Raw genomic sequence first — 26,536 nt, 5'->3', positions numbered from 1 at the left:
TTGGAAATGAATGACCCTGTGTATCGCTGTGCTCACAGCCATTATATTCATGAAACATAAGGTCTAAGTTTGCTGAATGCTCAGAGTTTAAGATCATTTATACAATGTGTATACCGTCTGTATAGATTCTCATTCATCCAGGTCATCGCATTGGCATTTTCATCTCTCACCCAAAGTTGCATACTGGATCTTTATCAAAGCTTGGGAGCCACGAAAAGGCTCCAGAATGACAGTGAGAACAGCCTTCCCTCTGGAGCATAGACTGTTTATAAAAATGTAAAGAAAGAACAGAAAGAATCCTGTTTGAATGGATGTCAATGGAAAAAATAGCCCATTCCTTACATGCTTTAAAACAATGGTAAACATTTATTTGCCCGAGGGGTTGATTATCTCAATCTCTTATTGCTCTCAAGCACATGATGTCAATTCCGTAATTTAAGTCCAATTTAAAGTATATATACTATGAGTGGAGGTGATGTCTCTGAACTAGCCAACTTGCGGTCCTTGTGACTTCAAAGATGAAATTTTTATTTTTAATTTCCCATGTATTTGTATGTTTCTTAAATTGGTGACCAGCTTGAATAGGCATGATACTTGAAGAAGAAGAAGAAGAAGAGGAGAGTGCAGGCAGGTTGGAGTGGGTGGAGATAGGTGTCAGGGGTGATGTGTAGCAGAAGCAAAAGTGAATGAGTAGGTCTACAAAATGGTAGTGAGACCTGTTACGATATATGGCTTGGAGACAGTGGCACTGCCTAAAAGATAAGAGGCAGAGCTGGAGGTGGCAGAGCTGAAGATGCTGAGATTTTAATTAGGAGTGACCAGGATGGACAGAGTTAGAAATGAGCATATTCCAGGGACAGCTAAGGTTGAATGGTTAGGTAATAAATTAAGAGCCAAGGTGGAGATGGTTTGGTCACAAGCAGAGGAGGGATAGTGATTGTATTGGACAAGGGATGCTGAAGATGGAGCTGGTGGGCAGGAGGAAAAGAGGAGGACAACAGAGGAGATTCATGGATGTAGTTAAGGTCCCTTCTAAACACGCACTACCTTGCCTTTACAACAACATGCACGCTGCCAGGGTGGCTGGTCAGGGGGTGAGGGGACAGTAGAGTAGTAGTACAGAAAGTAGTAGTAGTTCTAAACAACATGTAACCCCATGTCAGCTGAGATTGGCTGAATCAACTTCAGCATAGGCTAGGCTAGCATCAAACCGGGGTTTGATAATACAATTTCTCAAGACATAATCATTTTATTGGTGGCCCACTTCATTTCGCGGGGACCCATACAAATCAGCACCTGTCCTGGGACGACATTGAAAACGTATCAACATCACTGAACTATGTGATGGGTGTGTGAAAGTAGTGAGCAGTTGGCATAAAAAAAAAGAAAAAAAAGTCCTTTTTGTTTTCATCTGGACTGTGTTGCAGTATTAGCAGAGTCATTCCATGGGTCTTGTCCAACAACAAACTGGAGCAGCACACCACAGCCAGATAAGAAACTGCTGTGGTCAGCAAGGAAAAATGAAACATGCAAACAGTGTAATAAAGGCACAGAGGTAAAGCAAAAAGATACTTGTAATGTACAAAGAATTCACCACAGTGACCATCATAGCAGAAAAATAGTGCCGTAGTAGAGTAACTCTACTCTTTTAGTCAAAACATGGAGGGTTAATGTGTCACCCACAATCACCCACCGCTCCTTAATTCTACTTAATTTTTCTCAAAATGAATCCACAAAAGCTGCCTTTCAGTAAATATTCAGTGTGAGAGATAAAAAAAGAAAATGACTGATAACGATTAATAACTTTATCCTTTTGCACAAGCATCTGTACCTTTTGACCCTCTCTCATGGCGGACAGAACAAGTGAACAACAGACATTTAACTAAACTGCTCCATTAATGCATTATGTCTGCAGTATGCACCCTAATTAACAGCCACAGCATGATCGGATTCAACTTTTCAGTACTTTGAATTTGCTAGTTGGTAATTGGTAGAACACTTGTTGCTAAACTCATTAAACTAGAGAGTTCTCCAAGAGCACATACTATCACGAACAGTAAGATATGGATCATTATCCATATCTGCACTAAACTCTACCTGTTCAAAAGATATTAGTACTCTACATACGCCTGATTTTTTCCTAATTATCTCTGGATGAAAAATTGAGAAAGACATGAACATGTGGGGAAAAAAGGCCCTCTGTCACAACGGCAAAGAAAGTCAAGAACAAAGAAATCCCCATAACCTCCTTGGTGGCGTTAACAACGCTACACCAATATTTGTTTTTTAATCATATTGTGACTTCTGTGTCACAAATGACCTCAGGCAATACTAATAAGTCCCACGAATTGCACCAGACGTGACATGTACAGTCATTATGAGCATAATATGAGCATGCAGTCTTACAGGGCATTATTCACCATTTCTTCCCTATTTCAAAACACCTATAAATCTGTTGCAACAGTGGTGGGTATGCTGTACCCAGTAAAGTTCCACTTGTAACTAACAATGGGCAGAATTGTGACTGATGCACTTTGCAGAATACATGACGAAATGGCTTCCACTGAATGTCATGCCATAACACAATCCACTTGGGGGTGCTAGAGAAAAGAGGACGTTGAAGAGCAACAGTTTTTGTTGGCGAAGTATAAACTTTTATTTTCTGTGAAAGAAGACAGAATTCAAGGTTTGCTCGTGTGTGTGTGTGTGTGTGTGTGTGTACCTGTGTTCTTAGGATCTCTCCTTTTGTTAGCTGCATGTCTCCAGTGAGCTCTTTAACAGTGATGCCCAGTGGCTCCAAACGCTTACTGAAGTAATTAGTCATCTCCGCTGCCAAGGCCTTCATTGGAGCCACATATACTATCTACAGAAGGAGAGAAAGAGGGACATTGAAATTAATGGGCTTAACAGAGAGGGGTAGAGTGGGAAAGGTAGAAGTTGCTGATGGGGGGTTGGCGTGTGGGTGCAGGCGAGAGGGAGTGGAAGGACACTGTAGTGATAAATGAGCAAACAGAGGGAGGATCATTTGTTCCCTGGCAACAGGCACAAATCACAATTTACCAAGAAATATGATGCCAGACACTTGAATGGGTAAAGTTTAATGGTGATGTATGGAAAGTGGCTGTGTCTCAGCACAGCACCATGTGCAAGCATGTGTGTGTTCGTGAAAGAGGACAATCATGTTCCGCTGTACCTGTCATCCAAATGCCACATTTTTGGCTAAGCTGTCAACAGCAGCATTTGTCCTTTTATTGACTTTTCTTAAGATAATTAAATAGATTTTCATATTAAAAATCAACGAATAACACATGCATAAAAATTTAGATGCACAATTTCTAACACAATACATCTGCACAGTGCACAGCTGGTCGAGACACAGCTGGTGGACCTTAACTCAGTGGAGAACCAAAGATACAATATTATCTTATTGTGCCTGGATTGGTCACAATCATCCAATCGGTGAATCCACAAGGGACAAATCACCTTTTCAGTGCACGCAGTGTCGAATCACTGAAATTAAACAAATGTATAGATGACTGACATTACTGCAGATCATTGATGAGTTTAAATGAAAAGAAACATGACAAATCATAGAGGAAACCTAATCAAGGAAATGTAGCTATTTTTGACTTAAAACAACCACATAGCCATTTAAACAGCGCCTGAAGTCTCAGCATCCAAAGCTCTAAGGATTAGATCTGAATCTCTGTATGGGGTGTGTGAATCTCAGCAAGGAGCATACTTAATCTCCATGAGGCATGTGGAGAGACTCTGCTGCGCAGCTACTCTAGAAATATTAAACAGTTATCGCAGACTACAGAAAATTGTCTTCCAATTCTGACTGTGATTTTGCTTGAACGTCAGACAAACTCTTTCATTCTAGGGAAAAGCTTTTGTAACGTAATACTATGGAACCAACCGCATCACATCATCAAGGCAACATGAAACAAGGCTTTACAACAGACAATGCATGTATGCGTGTGTCAAGGTTAGACCTTGAACTCATCCTTCTTGATGACGCCACCCGGCTGCAGGTGTTGATGGATCTCGTGGAGAACAGTCAACATGGCGATGTTGGTCTTGCCAGCACCGGTTGGAGCGCAGATCAGAAGGTTTTCATTGGTGTTGTAAGCCGTCTCAAAGACTATCGACTGGATCCTGTTCAGACGCTTCATCCCTTTGAACACCAACTGTGCAATCTGAGCAAAGAAAACCAGGGAAGGACAGAATAAATGAGAGTTAATACATCATTATAAAAATATACATGTTTACAATAACAAAAATAAATAGTTCCAGAGGTAACATGGAACAAAAAACTGCTTTTGTTGTTTGATGTTTTGTTTTTATTCATCTGTGGATGAGCAATCCTGCTTTAACATTACCATGATGAAAGGCACAGGTAAGCAGGTCAGTCAGTGAAAGCTACATCAGGATGGTCTGAATGAAATTACTGGTCATGCTTATTAGAGTACTGCGAGGGGTGGCAGGTACCCTGTTTTATATTATTTATTAATAACTATTGGGTCATGAATAAGATTTCAACAAATAACATACAAAAACGTGTTCTAGACACAAATGACAGACTCAAGATTCAAGTTAATTTATTAAAATTATGTATAATTTTCTATTGAAGAAACAGAAAATTATTCATATTCAATTATTGGCCTTCAGTGACACAGCCAGAACCTTATTGGTTGCCCAGTTGCCCTTGGCAACTAGATTTGGGCCAATGCCAACCATTTGGTGCAGTTGCCCCCCACTGACAACGACATTTTCTCTGACAAAAACACACTGGAGAATCTTGTACCCAGTGTGTCTACATGACAGAGACAGGTGATCTGTTACAGGGTACATGTTATTGACCGAGCTTCCTAGTATGAGGCGACTGCAAACAAGATCGAGTGCCAAAACCCATGAGGGAGGAGAAAATGTGTGTGGTGGGATCAGCTGTCACTCAAGCAGCCCTCTGACTGCTTTCCCTATGGTGTGTGCGCACACACACACACACAGAATCATATAAAACCTCAATGAAGACATACGGGAAAGTGAAAGCATTAACCCTGCCTTACAGGATAATCAAATCATTTTAATAAAAACAAACATTTAAAGACAACATAAAAGTGACCGTATTCAGCCATGTCATGGATGGAGAATGCATGGATGTGACTGAGAACATTTTGAGGGCTACACGGCAGAGTAGTGGCTAGCACTGTTGCCCTACAGCTAAAAGACCCGGGTTTGCGACCTAGTCTGATTGTATGGAGTTTGCATGTTCTCTCCATCTTTTTTCCGGGTACTCCAGTTTCCACCCACAGTCCAAAAACATGCACAGGCTAAATGGACAAGTTAAAACTGACTGTAGGTGTGAATATTACATTACATGTCATGTCATGTCATTTAGCAGACACTTTTATCCAAAGCGACTTACAATGGAATTGAGTACAATCAGCCATGGGTGGAGTCGAACCCGTGCCCACTGTGACCAATTGTGATTCAATCCACTTCAAAAAACAATGGAAGGATACAAGAATTCTCCTATTCTGTCCCAATCACAGTTTGCACACAGTCATCTACATTCACTGATTGCAGGTATAGTGGCACATCACATGTGTTAAAAAGATTGCAAACAGTGCATCAAACCACATTTCTCCAGTGTGTCTAGCCTATGTTTACAGGCTAGATACAGTTCAATATTTGTCTAGATGCCGAAACTAACAATTAAAGATAATGCCAATATAATAGTAATTCAGAGCCTACTGATGGAAACGTGGTGGAATCTAACACAACAGAGGACACTGTAGATCCAGGCGTGTTCTATATACCTCTTTTAACTTAATCATTTCACCCTCTCTCCCTGCTTCCTCTGCATTCCACCTTCCTTGCACTAAGGTCGGTTCAGGATGCCTTAAGCTTAGACAGCAGTATTATTTATTCAAGGGTTCATTATAAGTATGTCATCACTTTCCTCTTCCCCTCGTTTCGCTCCAACACTCATAGAAAGAAATAATTAAACAGAGCATGTCAGGCAAGGATATGCAGGGTGCTGTTTGGAAGCTGGCCCCGGAGCCCAGTAGAAAGGAGGAGGTTATTAATGCATCAAAGAGCAACTTTATTAGTGTCCACTTAAGCTGGAAAGAGTGAAGGGAGACTGTGGTTTGAGCTAGGTGCTGCACAGAGCAGAGGAGCTTCGGAAGAACAACTTAGCAAAGCCAGTGATGTGTACAGTCAATTTAGAAAGTATTTGGACAGCTTCAATTATAGTGTTTTAAAATTGTATTATAAATGCAACTTGCCATATTCACATCTCCAGTCAACAATACTGGAGATACTTAATACTTTATCATAATGATAAAGAGAATTTTTTAGAAAGCATTTTTTTTGCAAATTATTTAAATATGTGTTAATTGAAAAAAAGTCTAATTTACAATTGTATTCAGACAAGAACAAGCCCCGGTCCAAGGAACCCCGAGACCTCCACAATAAAACTCTGGGAAGCATTTGCAGCCCTTTTCTAGTATTAAAAACAATTGAGAGACAGCACATGTCATATTAACCCATGACCCATTATGCATACATCAGTCAAGGGCAATTTTGGGTTCATTGTCCTGCCCAAGGACACTACGACATGCAGACTGAAGCAGTAGAGGATCGACTAACCGAACCCTCTGGATAGTGGATGACTTCCACCCACAGGTCCATAGGTGAGAGCATGGATATGAAATCATTTATGAAGCTTTGATTGTTCCCCTGAGCACAATGGCCTCAATAAACCTGGAAAAAAGCTCAGACAACCACTTGAGCAGCACTCTGTCAATCAACTCCTTTTGATAAATTGGCTAGACTCTCTAGTCTCTAAAGGCCTGCTTGGATTTTTGAACATTTGAAGGACAAGGAAAAGACAGACCAGACAGTGCTCATCAGCTGGTTAAACCTTTCCGTAGAGTGCAGCATGGAGCTGGCAGCACTGCGCTATGACAGAAAAAAAAGTCTGGTCATGACTAAGGGATTAACAAATGCAACTTTGAAGAAACCATGTACCTAAATGGATGCATAACCAGAATGTGTGGTGGCTGTTCCACTTTCCATGACAGAAATAGCAAAATAAATGTTGGAGAGATTTTCTTTGACTTTCCTCAAGACACAAACCCCATAACCCATGGGTGGGGAACCTTGTTTCTATTAAGAGTCATCTCAATTTTATAACATTTCCCAAGGGCCATGGTGAATTATTGAACACATATATATCACATTAACCACTCAGGGTTGACTAAAACTGCTACTCTCTGGGCAAGGCATCTGATCTCTGAAGATAAGGATGGAGATGCTACTTACGGCTGATTTTAGTAACGGTAGTGAAGTCACCGATAAGACCTGAACTCCAATTATCTAACCCTAACCCATCATGATTCATGATTTGGCCAATGTCATGTTAAGGTTTCGCAAACGTGCAAATGGAGCAGCTGTTATGCAAAGTCAAATATCAGACTTAATTGTCTGACGAAGTTAACAAAGCAATTCTTTTGAATCTTAATTTCATGTGTATGTGATAGTTTGGCTATAAAATAAATAAATAAATATAGGGTTAAAGTAGGAAAACTGAAACAAATAGGCTGCATTTTATCAAATTCAAGGGTGAACTACAATTGCTGTCAGTTTCGATCACAAATACTGCATACAAACATACATACCTTTATATTTTAAACTCTGTCAAAACCTCCACTCTACATCAAAAAGGGTTAGGATACACAGTGGATGTTACTGAAGCACATTATCTTTACAGCAAGTGCAGGGCTTCTTCTATGGCGATACCAGTCTCTTCTTGTCAGCCAAATAATTCCCCCACAGGCCAAGTCCACTGAGCTCATACTTATACATATTCATTCCAGAATTATGGACGACTGAGCTTCAACCCATTTTGTAAGGCTTCTGCACACTCATTCCTTCGTCTCTGTGGTGACCAGAGAGCCACAACAATCACTTGAGCGGCTAGCCCTCATTTTGATTTATCGACTTTGTCTGTTTGTTACGAAAAACCAGTGTCCCCACACTACTTAAATATGTTAATTCTTGCAAATGTATGCCTGCCCCAGTATTCACCTTGAGGTAAAGCACATGTGTTGTAAACAGAGAGTTGCTATCATTTAATGATCTTTGGAAATCTTCAGTGATTTTTTTTTATTCTCTCCTTAAAACCTGTCTAGCTTTATTGTGATGTTAATGTATGCACACACATCTTCCAATTGGAGATCCAGCTGTGCCTGCCAGTGCCAAACCTTGTCTCAAGGGTGTGATGTTGGTGTTGTGGGAAGGCAGTTAATGTACAAGAGTGGGCATCATGCAGCTGTTAACATATAGGACAAACCCTGCTTTCCTGAAACCATGCTCATCAAGATCATCAGCAGCTGCAGAACCTCACAGTAAAACTGTGAAAATACTGTCCAGTTTTTCTACAGTGCTTTTTTTTGTGAGGGAACTAAGTGGTGCTAAGTGGGGTAAGTGGCCTCATAGTGGCACATGTTCTTCACCACTGGGATCTCAGGCTCTTGGGTGTGTGGAGGGACGATGTGCTGTAGGGCACAGTACGATCAGGTGCATTGGATCTTGGGACTCTGGCCCTGACCTGTGCTTTGGGGATTTGCCCCTGACCGGCCGTCTCCTGTCCCCCTGGGATTCTCTTAGTTGAAAGCATATTTTTCTGAAGTGTGTGACTATGGCTATTGTAGTGGGCTCTGGCCCATACCCTCAGAGGGATGTTTGGGGGCTGCATCGGTCTCTACAATGGGTGACAAGTCCCATTCCTGAGACCTGGGCCTCTGGACTTTGCCTGCACCTGGGGTGGTTTTAGCGTTTGTCCATGGTTCTGTTGCCTCTTATCCTCTAGGGGCTGGCTCTGGGCAGATGGGGGCACATGCCTTACAACCCTCTGCCCGATCTCACGTGGGTTGCACTTGTGGCACACTCCATGCTTATGGGTCCTGACAGACTGGGAGTCGACCTGATGTCATCACACCTCTCCACTCTAATCCCCAGCTAAAGTGACAAAACCTACACACATACACACACAGCCAGCCCCACAATGAATGACTTTGTATTGATGCAGTTTTAGTTTCAGTTACCTTTTCATATGGTTGCTGTCATTATTGTTGTTATTGTTTTGTTCAGCTGGTTAATGTCACTGATGTTAGTGTAAATTTGTTTCTTTGTCTTTCTCTCTCTCCTCTGTCTTCCCTTCCCTTGTCTGTCTGGAGCATGATAGACCCCTACTGCGCAGAGCAAATGTGCCTGACACCAGAAGGCATCCACTCAGTCACACTGCATGCCTAGGTTGCTAGACAGGACTGGTTAAAAATAAATAAATAAGCAATGCATCAGCGTGAATTGTTAGTATTTAAACGGATGGCAGATGAAGCAATCATTTGCACCTAAGAATGATTCAATGACTGAAATTGCAATATAGCTGAATGTAATATTTAAATTACAGGAGCTATAAACTTTTAATGGTGTTTCACACAGACCTCAATGATGAGTATCACACTGAATCAACCACATTTGTCTCCACAGCTTTTATTTTGTTTGACAATTAAACAGACCTTAAGCAACAGAGTCAAATCGATATTATCAGGCAAAGATTCAGAGTTAATTACGTTGACATGAGTTGAGAAGATTTTATCAAGCAGAAAGTCAAAGAAAACAAAGCCTCTGCCAACAGGTGCACTGGTCCTCTCTTCACAGATACTGCTGATGACAATAGCGTACTGGCAGTAGCACCACATATCGTGCTCTTAAGCCACTCTAAATCACAGCAAGGGACATTCCTTCACTGTGACAGCCCTAGATTGAAACTCAATGTTAAATAAAACCCCTGAAGCCAATTACCAAAACAAACTACAATATGGACTAAATATGAAAAAACCTTGATGACTGAATGCTGCAAGTCAATATTTAGCTAAAGTTATTTCCTGGTATTTAAAACATGGAGTTAAAGCTTAGCAGAGCGCAGCTGGCTAATGTGAGCTTATATCCCTACCATACATCAGTGGTCAACCTTTCAGGAGCATGGTTTAATACATTTTCTCGTGAGAGCACCTGCTCCAGTCTCAGGCGGAACCAATCTCCACCTCTCCGGTGGCTCCAGCAGAAGCACATGGGTTTTCTGGACTTTTAAAAAATGTAACTCACCAATAAAGCGCATGTCTCATGATAAAAGCAACTTTTTAAGAGAGGATTTGTAAGAAGATGCAGCGGCGGGGCCTAAATTACTGAGGCCTGGTCACTTTAGATGACAATTCTGGACTTCAGAACTGATAGAATGGCCCTGTGGAGGATTTCAGGCAGCGATCAGCAGATCACAAGTATAAACGTTAGCCATACCGCTTGCCATTGTACATAGCCCACATTAATTAAAACTGTAGTGCATACCTTTCAAATATATACAATTAAATCAAAACCATTGTCAAATGAGTCCGAAAAATGCTGATTAAGCCGATTCCACACGACTCTCTGTGTTTTTCAGTATAACAGTGTTTTGAACTTGTGTCACCTGGCAACATTCCTACACTGCACTACACAGAGATGGGTGCAGATAGATTAAAATGTGACTGTTAACAGTAAGAAGCAACCACAAAAAACCTTCAGAAAGGAATTCTACTAATGTTAATGTTATGTCTCTTCTCACAAAGATCAGAATTATACCATCAACAACAAAAGTCAGCAAAAGTTGCAGTGCAGCATCAAGTCTAGATAAGATAAAGCATGGTTAACTGCTTGTACACAGCACTGCAAGAAATCCTTGAGCAATGACCACTGTCTGGCTTTATATGATAAGCCAAATTAATATTTCTGGATAAAAAAAAAGGCAAAGACTGCATAAGTTAGCTGTTGTCTAAAAAGTGTGAAGAGACATTCTCAGCAGTACATACTGTGTGCATAAGGTGCCGATCAGCCCATCTTGGACCAACCCTGAGTGGGATGGAAACTGACAGGCTCATTAACACAGCAGATACACAGCCTACGGCCATATGGGCAAACTGAGAGGACAGGGAATATCCCGCCAATCCACCAGCTACTTAAAACACACTAATTGGACCCACATAGATTGAACTGATGAATCAACAGCAATAACTAAATACCATCGTTATCTATATCCATCAGACTCCTTGGATATAGGTAAGAAAGTATAACGGAGTGGATTTGCAAATGCACTAAGAGTAGTTTTCTGTTTGGCTGCTATTTTGTTATTGTGTGTTTACTCTACAAGTAAATACAGGTTCATAAAGTAATTAAATCCCTCTGTGAATTAGTAATGGGAAGCTAAGAGATATAATTGTTGTCATTTTCGTGCCATCCTTTTAATTACTTTCTGGTTCCATTTCATTCCATTTGAATTGACAGCTTGATCAACTTTTAATTGCTAGTTTTTCCAAAAAGCTTATCATCCAGCTCCAAGCGTGCATGCAGAGCATGAGATGACCTGGCCAAACACTCTCCCACAAACAGAATAACAAATACACACACATACACAAACATACACTGTAAATCCCTGAGCTAATGCATGTGTACACTGAGCACACATGCACAGTCACACCACACCTTCCTAACCAGATGCATGGCAGAGTTCGACAAAGTGAGCTGCGGATGCAGCAAACAGGAGGCCCATTCAATCCCCGACAGAACAGCAGCAGCAGGGAGAAAGGGGGGGCACAAAGGAGGAGGAGGCAGAGCTGAGAGTCAGATGGAGATAGCAAAAAATGAGGCAATCCATCACTTCTTCCAGAAGCACCTGCTGAGGAAGCACTGAAAGCCTGGTGAGCCCCAAAACTCTCAACACACACAGGGCCGCCCACTCTGCATCTCACTCCCCTAAACAACAACACACCTATTTATTTAGATTTCAAATACACTAACACAATTATCACCTGGAGATGGGGGAGCCGTTGGAGGCATGTAACCACAGTTCAAAACAAGCTCAAGACCAAATGTTGTGCTGTCAGACACATGTGTGCAATGACTCATTCTGATTCTGTATATCAGAATGAGGAAGTTTACAGCAGGATAATGGTGGAGAAAGCTATGTTATATTCAATACATAGACTATGCATTTGTTCTCTATTTTTAACTTTTCACAGTTTTGTTTTCTTCAGCTAGACAGATATTATGATGTATCAGTGTATGAATGTCTTGCAATATACCGTTTATCACAGAATCATTGTATCTTGATATTATTGGTATCGTAGACCATGTATCAATGTATCGTATTGTGAGGTACCTCGTGATTCCCACCCCTAGTTTCAACACCGAAATATGCCATGTTTTGAGGCTGTTCAGGGTCCTAAACCTGACCACAGATCACTCACTGTGTGCCCAAACCTAATTCATAAGCAAAAATGGTTATCATCACCTTCATTTCCACCAAAAGTACCACAAGCTATTAAAACACTTTCACACTGATATCTGTAGACATGTAAATATGTAAAATAATTTGAGCAACTGCCATATTCACTTGCTGTGAGTTTTGAGTTGTCAGCACACTCAAAGGATCATGCAATGTAATTCAGAGAATTGTACAAGTACAACACTGATAATTGCTACTACAGTAGCTTAGCTGTAAACATACTGGTTTACATCATTAGGCATCTTTGTACTATATTTTTTCAATAGCTGTCAAAGGAAGCTCTACAAAAAATATAAATAAATTAGAGAATTTTTCACTGCTTACACGACTCGGAGATGAAGAGATCCAGCTTTGCAAAGATATACTTGCTGGTTCCATATCTCAATTGGGTGAAGCACTAAATTAGGGGCTCTGGGAGCAGTAATTCACTGCATTACAGTGGACTTTAAAAAAAAAAAAATAATAATAATAATAAGATTATAAAAAGACTACTACTTCTAATGTAATAATAAACTAAAGTTAAACACAATGTTTTTTTTTTTATTTCAGAACTTGACAAACAATCGATTTTGTATTGCTATGCCATCAGGTCTTGCCATCACTGATTGGAAAAGATTGCTAAGATTCCATCAACGAAACCTTGAAGACTCATAGCTTCTACTTGGCAAGTCGAAGCAAACACACAGAGTCGCATATGTCTGCTGGGGGAACCACATCAAAACTGGATTAGGAAATGCAATCAAGGTGGATTAATTATGGATGGAGGGCTGCTCAGCTCTGCCTTGTCTTTGCAGGCCTTTGCCACTTCCTGTGCAGGAAAGGAGATGGTATGCTGTCAACAGACAATTAATGGAGCTTGAGTGAGTCTGATGATGATTAAATGTTAGAATGCCTCAATCTTCTGACTTTAGTTGTGGATAAAATAGACAAAAGGAAAGAGAGAAAAGGTAATCTAATGTTTCACACCAGCATAGCCATTATCAAACTAGAATGTGCTGTGAGAGCACATATATCCACTGTCACTTAAATCTCAACCATGGAGATGTCCAATTGTACGTATGTCTGGTTGTTTTCAAAATGTTTTTCCCAATAATGTAAATTTATCTGCTTAAAGTGACCTGCTGCAAACTTGATATGATGAAGTACTACAGTCCCTGGTCGTGATATTCATTCCACTGGATTTGACTGTTTTTTAACATGACACTAGTCCAGAAGAGAGATAAAAAACCTAAAGCAGAAAATAATTGAATGAGATATTTAAGATAAGTGCCAAGCAGTAATATGAAATATACAGTACAAATTTGGAGGGGAAAGAAAATCACTCATTACTTATGGCTTTCAACCCACCCACGCCCCACTATAGCTCTCCTATAGCAACTGCAGAGCAAAACCTCCTGTGTTCGTCAATCCTTTGCCTCTACTGGCTGTTTCCCTGTGGTAACTGTCATTCCTCGGAACCGCATTAACAGCTTGACTGGATTCCTATCAATTACTAGTTCATACAACGTGTGGTTTGTGTGCTGTCAGGACCTTTGTCTATTTTTGAGGGAGTGTCCATCCTACAGTAAGTATTATGAGGTACATTAACAATGTATGCTATACCTGTACTTGTGTACGTTTCTGTGCATTAGCACTACTAAAGACTGGCCTCTGGTCTCGTTTATAACTCACTCTGCAACATATTTATTCAGACAAATTAGGAAGGCTTTCAGTACAGTGCTAAGTGTGAGGCACACAGACCCTAATTCATTAGTTAAAAAGCATTCTAATAAATTTCCCATTTTTAATGTTTCACAGTTTTATTAAAGATGTGCAGTCCTGTTTCCCATTACAGCTTTCAATAAACGACAATCTTCACACGGTGTGAACAGGAAGGAGCAAGAGGAGGAGAGCATCACACTTTTCAGGCTGCCTTTCAAAGCCTTCCTAATAGCACATAAAGACTTATTAGGCATTGTGCGCCGGCACTTTAAAGCAGTGAGGCACTTTGTTCCAGAGTTGCCCAGGCTTAAGCTAATGAATAGAGCCTCTGCTTGACTGAGGCTAATTCACACTGCTCAGCAGAAGAGGTTGCATATCAATCTATATCAGTTGCACAGGGCGTTTCTAAGATTAAGGGAAAACTGTTGGTGAGCTCGGAAAAAACTCTGAGAGACAGAAAGAGATAAGTCTTTCAGAAAGTGAGAGGAGACAAAGATAGAGCCTCAGACAGTTTATGAAGGTTTAAGTTTTTGAAGGAGAAGCATGGACAGGAATTCAGTAATGCCTGAATGCCTAATAGACAAAAAAAAACTTTTCCTAATTAAATTTAGGAATCTAAAACTTCCTTTTTTGGTTGTTTTGTTATTTCACCTTCACAATATGAGCTCCCCGGAGGCATTTGCATGTTCCTACAATATCCTACAGTCATCCATCCACATGAAAAACAAAGGAATAGCTCAAGTCTAGAACTTGTCACGAAACCAGCTGTGTCTCATTTCAGAGCCGCCTCTTACGCAGTGTGAATTCGATGGCTTATTGCGTCACAGAACCGCAACTTGGCTGTTCCATTTCGCAGGCTTCTCCAAATGCAACTGACAAATGGATCCTTCACACTCTGAACAACAAGGGATTCAACATATCCAACCTTTCCCGGCCCAGCCTATCTCAGAATTCCCAACGTTGCAAGATGAGATGAAGGTGGCCAACAAAGACAAAACGCAGCAAAACCTACCAGAAAAAACCAACAAAAAAAACGCACAAATGATCTTAAAACCACAACACCTAAGTGATCTGTGTTGCATCAAGTTTCAGCTCTGTTGCTAAGCAACAGTAGTAGTGAGACGGGGAAGTCCACCATAAACTGGATTAGCTCATTTTGGTTCAACCTCGGTGGTCGACGCAACTGACAAAGACAGTTGACCTTCATTCGCTGCTCCACCCCCAAAGGTGATGACCCCTAAAGTGAGACTAGGGTTAGATTCACCTACTTCTTAATTTCAATATTTATCTCAATGGAGTCTAGGAATTGTTGATCATAGATAACCAGCATTTTCAAGTACTGTTGTGTTTTCCAAACAAAGATTTTTAGTGAAGCAGTATTTATTTGTATGAAATTAAATCAAATGTGAAAAGCTGGCTGTGCAAAAATATGGGAACCCTTGTGATTTTGCTGATTCGATTGCATGTAACAGCATGTAAAACTGACAACTTGAAACACCAAATTGGTTGGATTAGCTCATTCAGCCTTGAACTTCACAGACAGGTGTGTCCAATCATGAGAAAAGGTATTTCAAGTGCCTAAATGCAAGTTGCATTCTCTTTGACTCTCTGCTGAAGTGAGAAAGAATGGGATCATCAAAGCAGCTCTCAAATGATCTGAAAACAAAGATAGTTCATTATCATGGTTTAGGGGAAGGCTACAAGAAGCCACAGGCACAGTTGCTGTTAAACACAGGTCTGGCAGACCAAGAAACATACAGGAGCAGCATAGGTGGAGGATTGTGAGAATGCTTGCACACGACCCAAATATCACCTCCAAAGACCTGCAAGAACATCTGGCTGAAGATGGTGTATCTGTACATTGTTCCATAATTCAGTGCAAAAACATCTGTATGGCCAGGCGATGAGAGGGAAGCCCGTTCTGTGCCCACGCCACAGGTATAGTTACCCTCACAGGTATTTGAGGGACGGATGAATTCAACCCAGTATCAACAGATTCTTCAGGATAATGTTCAAGCATCAGTCACAAAGTTGATGTTCCGCAGGGGTTGGCTATTCCAACAAGACAATGATCCTAATCGCAATTCAACTTCTACTAAGGCATTCATGCAGAGGGAAAAGTACAATGTTCTGAAATGGCTGTCACAGTCCTCTGACTTGAACATCATCGAAAACCATGGGATGTTTAGAAGCGGGCTGTCCATGCTCGGCATGTATGGAAGAATGGTCAAAAATATCTCCATCCAGTATCCAGACACTCATGACAGGCTACAGGAGGCATCTAGAGGCTGTTATTTTTGCAAAAGGAGACTCAACTAAGTACAGATGCAATTTTTATGTTGGGGTGCCCAAATTTATGCACCAGTCTAATCTTGTTATGATGCCTAAACGAAACATCACTGCAGAAATACTTCTTTTTTTCTAAGGTTTGTCATATATAAAAAGGAAGTTCGTTCTTCAAAATCCCAGCTAATAATGAACAAAAATCCAAAAAATTAAGAGGGTTTCCCAAACTTTTTTATATGACTGTATAATTGTTGAATGATAAGCAATGAGCAAATTTTAGAGTTGCATTGTGCTTTGCCTTGATTTGTGGAAGTAACTGCCATGATGAAGAGAATAATTTAGAATTACAGAAGTGGTACGGCCTCTACTTGGTCTATCAAACCCTAAAAATATTTCCTTCAAACAGGAAATTACTGTGTCTTTACATTTCCACAAATCACTTGTGCGAATGAGAAAGTTAGGTTTAACAGAATCTCATTTAATACTGTGGTGATCCCAGGCTTTCAGTAATGATCTGCTGATAGGGGGACAATTCAACATTGCAGTTTGCAAATTAACAACAGGCAGTGTATTATTTTAGCTGATGATGTTTCTGCATGGAAGTGAGATCTTTAAAAACTCCTCTCACCATATTACAGTAGTTGTGGTCTAATTGGATTTGTGTCTAATGTCTGATTGTATGGCCACAACGTGTGGAATAATGGAAACCATTAAAAAACAAATTTTGGAATAGCACACCAGAGGCAGTGTAGGAACATGTGGAAGGAGATTATGAGTCTATGTTTTTGTCAAGTCTTTCATTTGGGCATATTTGACATAAGTGGCATTCTGGGAAATCTCTGAATGTAAATGAAATGGTACATGCACGAGCAAATGGATGTCAAACCGTCACCCCCAAAACAGTCAGGGAGAGTGAAGTTTGACTTTCACTTTTCTGTGATTTGTGTAGAGGAGACCCTGCCTGTGAGGGCGAGCGCAGTTCGGCAGCTCAGTTAGTGAGAGACACATACATCTGCCAATTATTCCATGCTGTCTGAATGAGATGATTGGTCTTGTTCATTTCAGTATTGTAGGAGCTACAACCACCAGCTTTTTTCTTTTCTTTTTCAAACTTTTTAAGTGATGGATATCAGAACTGGAGGAGTATTTAAAAACATGATAAAAAAATAGCTTTAATTAAAGTGTTCATTTTTGTGGTTAGATATGTGGATTCACCATGGCACGTGGTGGATAGAACTGCAATTGCTTTTGTCAATAAACAAGCAGCGTTTAACAAAACATGAATGAGGGGACTGGAGGTGTCAGTGTAATGTTTTTGGAGTTTTGCAATAGTATGAGAAATATGAGAAGACAAGTTTATTTGTAGTCACTGTGTAAATGCACAGTCCTAAGAAGTCAGTTAGCTTACAGCTCTTACAAACACTGCTATTTACTATACAAAATGCTATTTGACTCTTTGTGTCTCTGTGGACAACAACACTGTGCCTAATGGAGGGATGAAGGGCCAAATCCTCAAAGACCACACTGATGAGGATTGAAATTGACAGGCACTGAAGAGACCTCGGTACTCACAATGCTTCCACACACACACGCACACACACACGACTGAGCCAGTATCATACACTGTGAAGCCCAACAACAAGCAACAGCATAGATATAATTAAGCCATCTTTTCATCAATTTGTCATGGCACAAGACACATGCACACACTTTGATCCACACTTGGCGACACATACACACACACACACGTATTCACCAAAGCTGAATCTAGTTTATCATTATGTCCATTAGCATGAGTGACAGAAAGGTTAAAAGAGATGAGCTGTTAACGCTAGTTCCCTGAAGTGTGACAAAATGCTCCTGAGGTTTATGAGTATCGTATCTTTGGGCCTTCATAAACAAAAGGCCAAATTCGTAGAAGTGGTGGTGACCTTTTGCACTGCTGCATCTTCACTAGTGATGCAGTAATGATGGATTACAAAGCCTACATGGCCAGACAGGAGGGGAGCAGGAGCTCTCAAAGATGCCGATGTGTATGGAGTATACTTCATCCTCTAGTCAAGCCTCATCCCTGAGGGCTGGTGCAAAAAAGGGCTCCTGCTTTTTCAGCCTGCTGCCCTCTAATATGGCCCAGAGGTGGCTGGGTAAAGACTGAGGCCAGGAGAAATGTAGGCACTGGTTTGAGTGTGGGTTTGTCAGTCAAGGTGTCAGCCAGACTGACAGCTCATTGTGTTGCCTGACAGACTGGCTGAGAGCTACAGCACTTCCATTAAGAAGAAACATCACTCACTGGCCATTAGAGCCACAGTCCTCTTCACTGAGATGGAGGATGGTGGGAACTATATATATACACCCAGGCCCCAGCAGCACACTCACCTGGCAAAAGGAACATGCAGACAAGTCCAGTCATACATAAAGATGTACTTTAAATGGACAGACATGATATTGAAAGCTAAAGAAGTAATACAGTGCTTGGAGTCTCTTTGTTTTTTTGTTTTTTTTTATTTTATACATTAAGCCTGGATTATACTGGGGCCCTTAACATAATCAACTTGTTTCAATCTACATTTGTAAATAGTGTTAAGTATAAACTGTATATAAATTGGACATAATCTCTCGGACCAGAAAATGAAGCCAAAGCAGAAGTGCCTCAAACCTGTATTCTAGCAATAAGTTTTGTGCGTTTAAAGATATGTATAAATTCATAAATTTGATTAAATAAAGACCTGCAGTAAAACACAGCACAGTAAACATTTTCCTGAAGAGTTTATGGTTGCAATCACTACTTTCACGTCTTCAGTATAGCATGGTGTCATGATATGATGCTTTAGGGCATGGCTATGGTCTAACTGACAGCAGATGTCACACACAGTGTAACCTGCTGGTCCTCATGCTGTCAGTGGGATACACCCCTTGATTCCTCCCCCGAGACTTCAAAATGGCAGTTCATAAACCAATGGGTAATATCGGAATGGGTAGCCACTTGGTTATGACACAAATAAATACAGATAAAAAAAGATTTGAACATTATCACAATAAGATTAGGGAAATCCAATATGCCAGTTTGACAACTTGCAAACTCTGAAACATCTGAATTTATAAGCAATATAGGTATAATAAACAAACACCAATTTACATAACAGCATACATCCTGTTATGTGTAGTGTGTGACAGTTGGCTGGTATACCAATGTACCAGAGAGATTCCACAATGAAACCCTAACGAAATCCCAGCACTGGAACAGTGCAGATAATACGTAAAGCATGAACATCACTAACACAAGTCGGAGGTGACTGCAGTAGCTGGGCCACGTGCTTTGGATGGAGACATATCGTTTCTCCAAGACTGCTCTCATTTCCCCCAGACAAAAGACAGCCTTGAAGACCAAAGTGTGACTGATGTGCTCACCGGGATGAACCTAATGTAGGCTGAAGCTCAACACGTTGCCAAGGACAGGGAACGATGGCACGATCATCATGGTCTTATGTGGCACAGGCAGTGAGGGAGATTCATTTAGATCCATGGTTCTCAATCTGTGACACATGTACCACCGGGGGTACGTGATCTTACTCTGGTGGTACTCTGGAGGAAAATTAAATATACTGTTCTACTGTATAAAGCCGGCCAAAAAAGGGCTGGGGTACCCCTGAGCAAGGTACCCAACCCCCAATGGTCCCTGGGCGCTACTCAGTGTGGCAGCCCACTACTCCTAATTCTAGGATGGGTCAAATGCAGAGGAATAATTTCCCTAAGGGGATTAATAAAAAATTCAATTCAAATTCAATATATACCAGGGAACTTTGACCAGAGTGTATAGAAAATAAACAAGAAATAAAATATATTAAATAATAATTAGAGTTACCTTATCTCTCGCTCCATCTTAATCTAATTTTGCTATATCAGCGTCTGAAGTGCATGTGAGGAAGAGGACGATGAGAGAGGAAATGATCATATAAGGAATAAATGAGCCTCCCGTGAAAAGTCTGTAGCTGACTTTGCTCGGCCTATTTACGCCACTGTATTTTAACATGAACGGTGTTACTTCAAGAGCGCAATATTTTCTCAGGTAGTACTTGTTAGAAAAAGTTTGAGAACCACTGATTCATATAATTTTTTCTTAGAATGGGTGGACAGAAAGGAGGTAGATATGCAGCAAAGTCCTGTTAGCTAGAGTAGAACACAGGCTACTGCAAAAGGCCTCAGCCAGGAGGCACCAGCTCTATCAAGGTGACAAAAGTATTTTTGAGCCGGGCGCTATTTTTCCACTCCCTGTTTTGCATCCACAGTCATTCCAAAGTAAATGTACAGTATTCATTTTGAAGTGTTTGCCCTTTTGCAGTGGTAATCATTCATAGTGTACGACTTTATGTGCCCTATATAGCAAACTTAATATATCGCACAAGGCAACATTACAAAGGGGCCACAAAGACCACAGATTTCCTTATTGTTAACAAACATGCACATATCACCTCACATATGCTGCATCCATTTGGTAAATAGCCTCAGACATTCATGCAACGTGGCCATGAGATGGATTACGCACATGAAAGGTAGGAGTAGTAAGAGGCACTTTTAGAGCTCACACATGGGTCTATTATGGAGCTGCAATCACTTTCTGAGTTGTCAGCCTCTTGAATGTGAATATTTTCTGCTTTCCTTGCTCTAAATAACATAGAAATCATTTCATTTTGGTTTGTGAAAAAATAAGACATTTGAGAGCATCATCATTTTGAGGTTTGGGAAAAAGTGATTATCATTATTCAACATTGTCTGGTATTTTGAGGACCAAACATGCTAAATTAATCTAAAAAAAAAAGGTAATGAAATCAGTTAGGTAATGAATAGTGAAGAAAAAGCAGAGGCAGTGTTTTCACTTTACCAGGCAAATAGACTATGAAGTGAATTGCATACAATTCCCTAGATGCAGGCAATGAATGTGATCACTAAGATCTGGTTACCAACCTCATGGTGACAATGAAAACTGTGAGCCGATTTCATTTTCATGATTTGCCCTGGAGCATTTAAATCTTGCATGTAAGTTGACATCATGCTTGTATGTAAACGTAGTTTGAATAACAGAACATTTGACATATTTGGTTGCTACTATAGCTCCTCATCAACACTGACTTATTCCGTATTTACATTAGACCTGTCAGTGTCAGCCTTCAAAACGAGCGCTCTTATCCGAGTGTACTAAAGCATACATCAACACACTCGGTGCAAACGAAATCAAACAAGTTCACAGCTTCTCCTACCTCATCTAGTTCAGAGATGTAGACGGGCTTCTCCTCAAAGCCAATTGGCATGGGTTCATTGGGTGGGATCTCTACCTCTTCATACATCTTGTTGTTGTCCCTGCGGACGCCCTCAGGGAGCAGAATCTGAGTGTCACAAACATACAAACATGGAGAAAAGGCAAATGACTTCAGAGATTCAACACACCAGGAAAACGGAAAAAAATGTGAAATCTGATTTCAGCTATACGTCACTAGCTCGGTTTTTCAGCAGATTTCCTCATAAGTAGAAAACAAGTTATTTAACAGAGAAACATTTTATAAATCTGATGTAAAACACAACTTTGGATCTGATGCTGATTTTTCCAGACCAATCTCACACAATGTGACATGCAATAAACCTGCAAGACTGATGTTATCACTATGTCAAGAGCCCTTAAGTGTGTCAAGGTGGGATCATCAGTGGAAAATCAATCATACTTGCTCCGAAGGCATAAAAAACAACTGGAGAGCTTTCTCTTTCTGCACATTTCAGTCTAACTACAAATTGAGCAACTCACTGGATTCTATCCACAAATGCTCACATCTGATCTTCCTCAGACTTGCCTTTGTTTTGCAAAGTACAAATCCGAGGGCATGGGCGAAAAGTTGTAGAGCACAGCTTATAACTGTACACACATTTCTAAACGGAAACGGACAATACATTTACATTGGATATTATTTCCCTGCTGACCTTAGGCGATCTCTGCACCTTTATTTCTCCCTGCTGTAACATGACTAGAGCTGAAACAATTAATCGATTACTAAATTAATCAAAAACTGTTTTGATAATCGATGAATCGGTTTGAAGCTTTTTTCATGATTAAAACAAGATTTCTGGTTGTTTAAGCTTCTTAAATGTGAATATTTTCTTAATTTCTTTGCTCTGAATAACAAAGAAATCATTAAAAGTTAATCATTTTGGTTTGTGGACAAAACAAGACATTTGAGAACATCATTATTTCCAGGTTTGACTAACACCGATCAACATTTTTTAAGGTTTTCTGATATTTTATGGACCAAACGATTAATCGAGAAAATAAACGACAGATGAATCGATTATGAAAATAATCGTTAGTTGCAGCTCTAGACACGACCATGCAAAACAAGCAATCAGCCCCATACTGGCAGATGGTGGTGGGTGATATCAAGGCTAAGGGTCTCACCCTGGCTCCTCCAACAAATGCAGGCATCTTTGAGGCCTCTGCATAGATGTCGTATACGTTGGGATATTGAATACGTTCGTAGGTTCTTTCTCTGCTCAGTATGGGATCCCGTCGTGCAGTCAGAAGGGCGTGCTCCCTGTACAAGAAAACACGATAAACATTTTACATGAAATGATCAGAAGTCAGTTGTTATAAATGATGCCGTTTAGCAAAACTAGCTATTGAAGAGGAGGAGCAAGAAAGACAAGAGTATATCCAAATCAAATATTTGAGCTTTGTAAAATCCCGAACTCTCCATACACCAAAGTGTTTTGTTTTTTGGTGATTTCTTTCTTTGAAAGGCTTCATTAAAATATATCTAAGAAAGCGACACTCGCAAATAGAAGGAAGCAATAAATTAACAACGTATGTGCCTTTAGAGCTAAAAGCACTGTTTATGTCTATTGTTGAATCTGTGGAAAGGCTGTTTAACAGCACGGTAAAACTGTGATTGAATTTTTACAACATCATACACTTAAGCTGTATTAGATTCTATTAGGTGAGCCCAATAGTGTAAAGTGGCTAAATTCTCTTTCTCTTTCTTTGCCGTTGTCTCCTGTTGCAACAATGTTTTTTGCACCCAGCTGCCCTTCAAAAATCCATATCTGTTTAAAATAAATGTTTTAGTATGTTTACAACAGAACACAAATAAGCTCAATGTCACCTCTGCAATCACTTGTATCCATATGTGTATCCTCATCTCCATCCACATTTTTAATTTAAAATAAATAATGCAGTTGAGGGATGATTCAGATGAAGAGGCAAAGATATGAAGCATTATTTTCCTTTCTAAAGTGGCTTACCTCTCAACTAATCTTTTCCTGCAGACTGTGCTGGGTTTGTCCATGCTAAGTTTTTTAATTAAACAGATCACTGCTCTTTTTTCCCCATCCTCTGAAATTAAACTTTCAGGAAAATCCTCCATAAGAAAAGATGTGGCAAGCTGCTGCATCAGTGTACTGTTTTCCTACTTTCTTTAAAGCTCCAGCCACGATGTCATAAAAAATGCAGAAGCTTGTTGGTTTTAGTGTGGAGACAGATAGACTGGCTGTGAACAAGAGGGGGGGGAAAAGGACAAAGAAAAAAATATGGAGAGATGAAATACCGGTGGGTTCTCATCTCTCTGGGGTCGAAGGTCATAACAGCATCCGAGGAGTCACCGTCATCTGTTCCTTTGCCTCTCTTCCTCTCCTTCTTCTCCTCCCTGCGGTACATCTTCATCATCTGTTTTTCTTGCTCTGACTGAATAGTCACCTGGCACCCATAGATGGGCTTGGTCATTTCAGCTTTTTGGCTAAAATCTGGAGGAAAAACACAAGCACAAACATCTCATAAATAAAATGCTTTTCTAGGCTGGAATCATATCAAATAGATATTATGAATATCAAGGCAGCTGGCCACAAAATACGATGAACCCTGTGTCTAATACAGTCTGTAAAATCTACAACGAAGTTGACATCAAAGCAAATATAACAGCCTTAGTTTATCATAGCAATGATGTAATTTTACAGACTATATTCAACAATCATGTATAAAACTATGCAACTACAAACTGTGTAGAATTATCAAATATAATTTCATTTGTATAGTGTAAAATATTTGAATAAAAACAAGTATTATGCAAACACACTTTGAGAAATACAACTGCTTTAAATGTTTTACCTCAATTCTGTTTTATATGGAAAAATAAGTCAAAAACCACAATTAAGTCTTTAATCAACTTTAACTCCACAAAAATCAGTCTTAAATTGATCTAATATTTATATCAATCATTACTTATTACATATTGATTGATTTGGGGATTTTTAACACAACGACCTTTTTGGATGAGCATAAACTAAAAAAACTGTTCCCACACATACACATTCATACACATGGGTATAAAAATTATCAGTTCTAAAGTAAAAAAAAGGAGTAAGCTAATTAATGAGGGTCAGTTCTTTCACCATAAATGTGCAAAAATCCTACATTAAAGAGAACCAATTAAGTAATTCAATACATAAGAGAATTCATTTTTAATTTCTCTTTTCCTTTTAATGGTTCTTATTCACACTTTAAGGGACTTGTGCATATAGAAATTACAATTTTGAAACATTAAAGCAAAGCCTTTATCCCTGGATCAACAATAAAACTGTTTGGTGACACTGAGAGAACATAATCAGCTCAGCCAGTATCAGTAAAAGGTGATATACGTCTGTGGTCATCGCGATAGCCCACTGATGTAGGTGCACGTGGCAGTGCAGGGGTTAATGTTCCCTATTGCAGCCTCCCTGTTTGAGGCACAACAGCTCAATAAAAGGCTGAATTGCTCTTGAAAACAGATGAGATCTGATGATTGTACCGCAGCTTGGGCTGATTGACTGAATGATTTCTTCTTTATCTCGTCTAACAGCTCTACCCGCCGCACAGCCTCCCTCTCATTCTAGCAGCCCCCCTCTTCCTGTCACTCTTACCCTCCCTTCCATTACCTTTCCAGCACCCAACCCCTTTAACTCTGTCACCCTCTACACACCAATTCCTTTGTCTAAACCATTCCCAGTCCTTTACTTTCCATCTCTCTGGGAGCTATTATGCCCTGTTATGCATCTCAAACACTGGCTGCCTCCAAATCACCAGAGTTCTCATTTCCACAGATGATCATGATGCCACAGTCACCGGGGAGCTTTAAACAGACATTTATTATATTTTCTCAAAAATCACTGGGTTTTAGTTATTTTCGTTTTCAATGCCAGTGGTGGGGACAATAATCAGCACCACAATACACACACACCATACATCGGCACTCTACATATGCCTGATCATTTTTTTCATAAACATCTCTGCATTATTTATTGAGAAGTTAATGAACGTGTAGCGGTTGTTCCTAATCTGATCCGTTCCACATTGGGATGGGTTTCCGAACCAGAAGTCATTTGGTAGCAGTTATTCATTGTCACTATTGTCACAATATGTACGTTACATTTAACTTCACTAGCTTTTTCTGAGGGCGAGGCCTTTCTTCAGCTGTCATAGTGGACAAGTACTTCAAGATTTGGGCTTAGGCTGCTGAATTTTGTGAAAATGCAGTAGTAACACAAGGCAGTTAGAGATGGCAGACTTCACCCCATTCACGTAACAAGCCTCTGTCGGCCTCTGTTGGTCATATTGGCAAGTGCAAGTGAGGAAACAAAAACAAACAGACACACAGAGCCACTTAAATATATACTTCACTCCCACAAGTGAAGTAACGTTGTCAACACCAATACGATAAAAAAAAAAAACAGAAAAAAACTATGCCCGTTCACTTACACTCGTTTCCGTGTGGACAGGCCCTTAATTTCAAAACACTGTTGGTATCACTTAAAAACAAGCATTTAATTTACTGTCTGAAAAAAACAGCAATAAAATAACTGGTGAATCGTTTCACATATTTTCATGTAAGGTCAAAATGTTAGCAACAAATTATGCAGAGTACTATATTTAAGAGATCAATAAGTACAGGTATCAAGATAAGTAGCACAGGTATCAGTATCAGTATTGATAAAATCCTAACATTACCCATCTCTAGCTTCAAAAAGGTAATGAGTTTTCCCTTGGCCCACATCCCACCCTACCACAGGGAGAAACGCTTCCAATCATTGCCTGAGAAAATCTAAAACCTATAGTGCTTGTCAGAGAAAACAATGGCAGCATCTTTTTTC

General features: G+C 40.0%; 1 protein-coding gene across 3 annotated transcripts in view; it reads right to left on the bottom strand.

The window, feature by feature from the left end:
• ascc3 (activating signal cointegrator 1 complex subunit 3) overlaps positions 1 to 26,536 on the bottom strand; it is a 96,002-nt gene that overhangs the window by 55,197 nt on the left and 14,269 nt on the right. For all 3 annotated transcript variants that reach the window (XM_044034208.1, XM_044034211.1, XM_044034210.1), the window contains exons 6-10: positions 23,962 to 24,157; positions 22,818 to 22,953; positions 21,634 to 21,759; positions 3,996 to 4,199; positions 2,723 to 2,863 (exon numbers count right to left, since the gene is read on the bottom strand). In XM_044034208.1, the coding sequence (XP_043890143.1) occupies positions 2,723 to 2,863; positions 3,996 to 4,199; positions 21,634 to 21,759; positions 22,818 to 22,953; positions 23,962 to 24,157 (803 nt within the window). The remainder of the gene's footprint in view (positions 1 to 2,722; positions 2,864 to 3,995; positions 4,200 to 21,633; positions 21,760 to 22,817; positions 22,954 to 23,961; positions 24,158 to 26,536) is intronic.

This window comes from Solea senegalensis, linkage group LG9 (assembly GCF_019176455.1).
Source record: "Solea senegalensis isolate Sse05_10M linkage group LG9, IFAPA_SoseM_1, whole genome shotgun sequence".
Lineage (NCBI taxonomy): Eukaryota > Metazoa > Chordata > Actinopteri > Pleuronectiformes > Soleidae > Solea > Solea senegalensis.
This window is presented reverse-complemented; position numbering and strand designations above follow the sequence as displayed.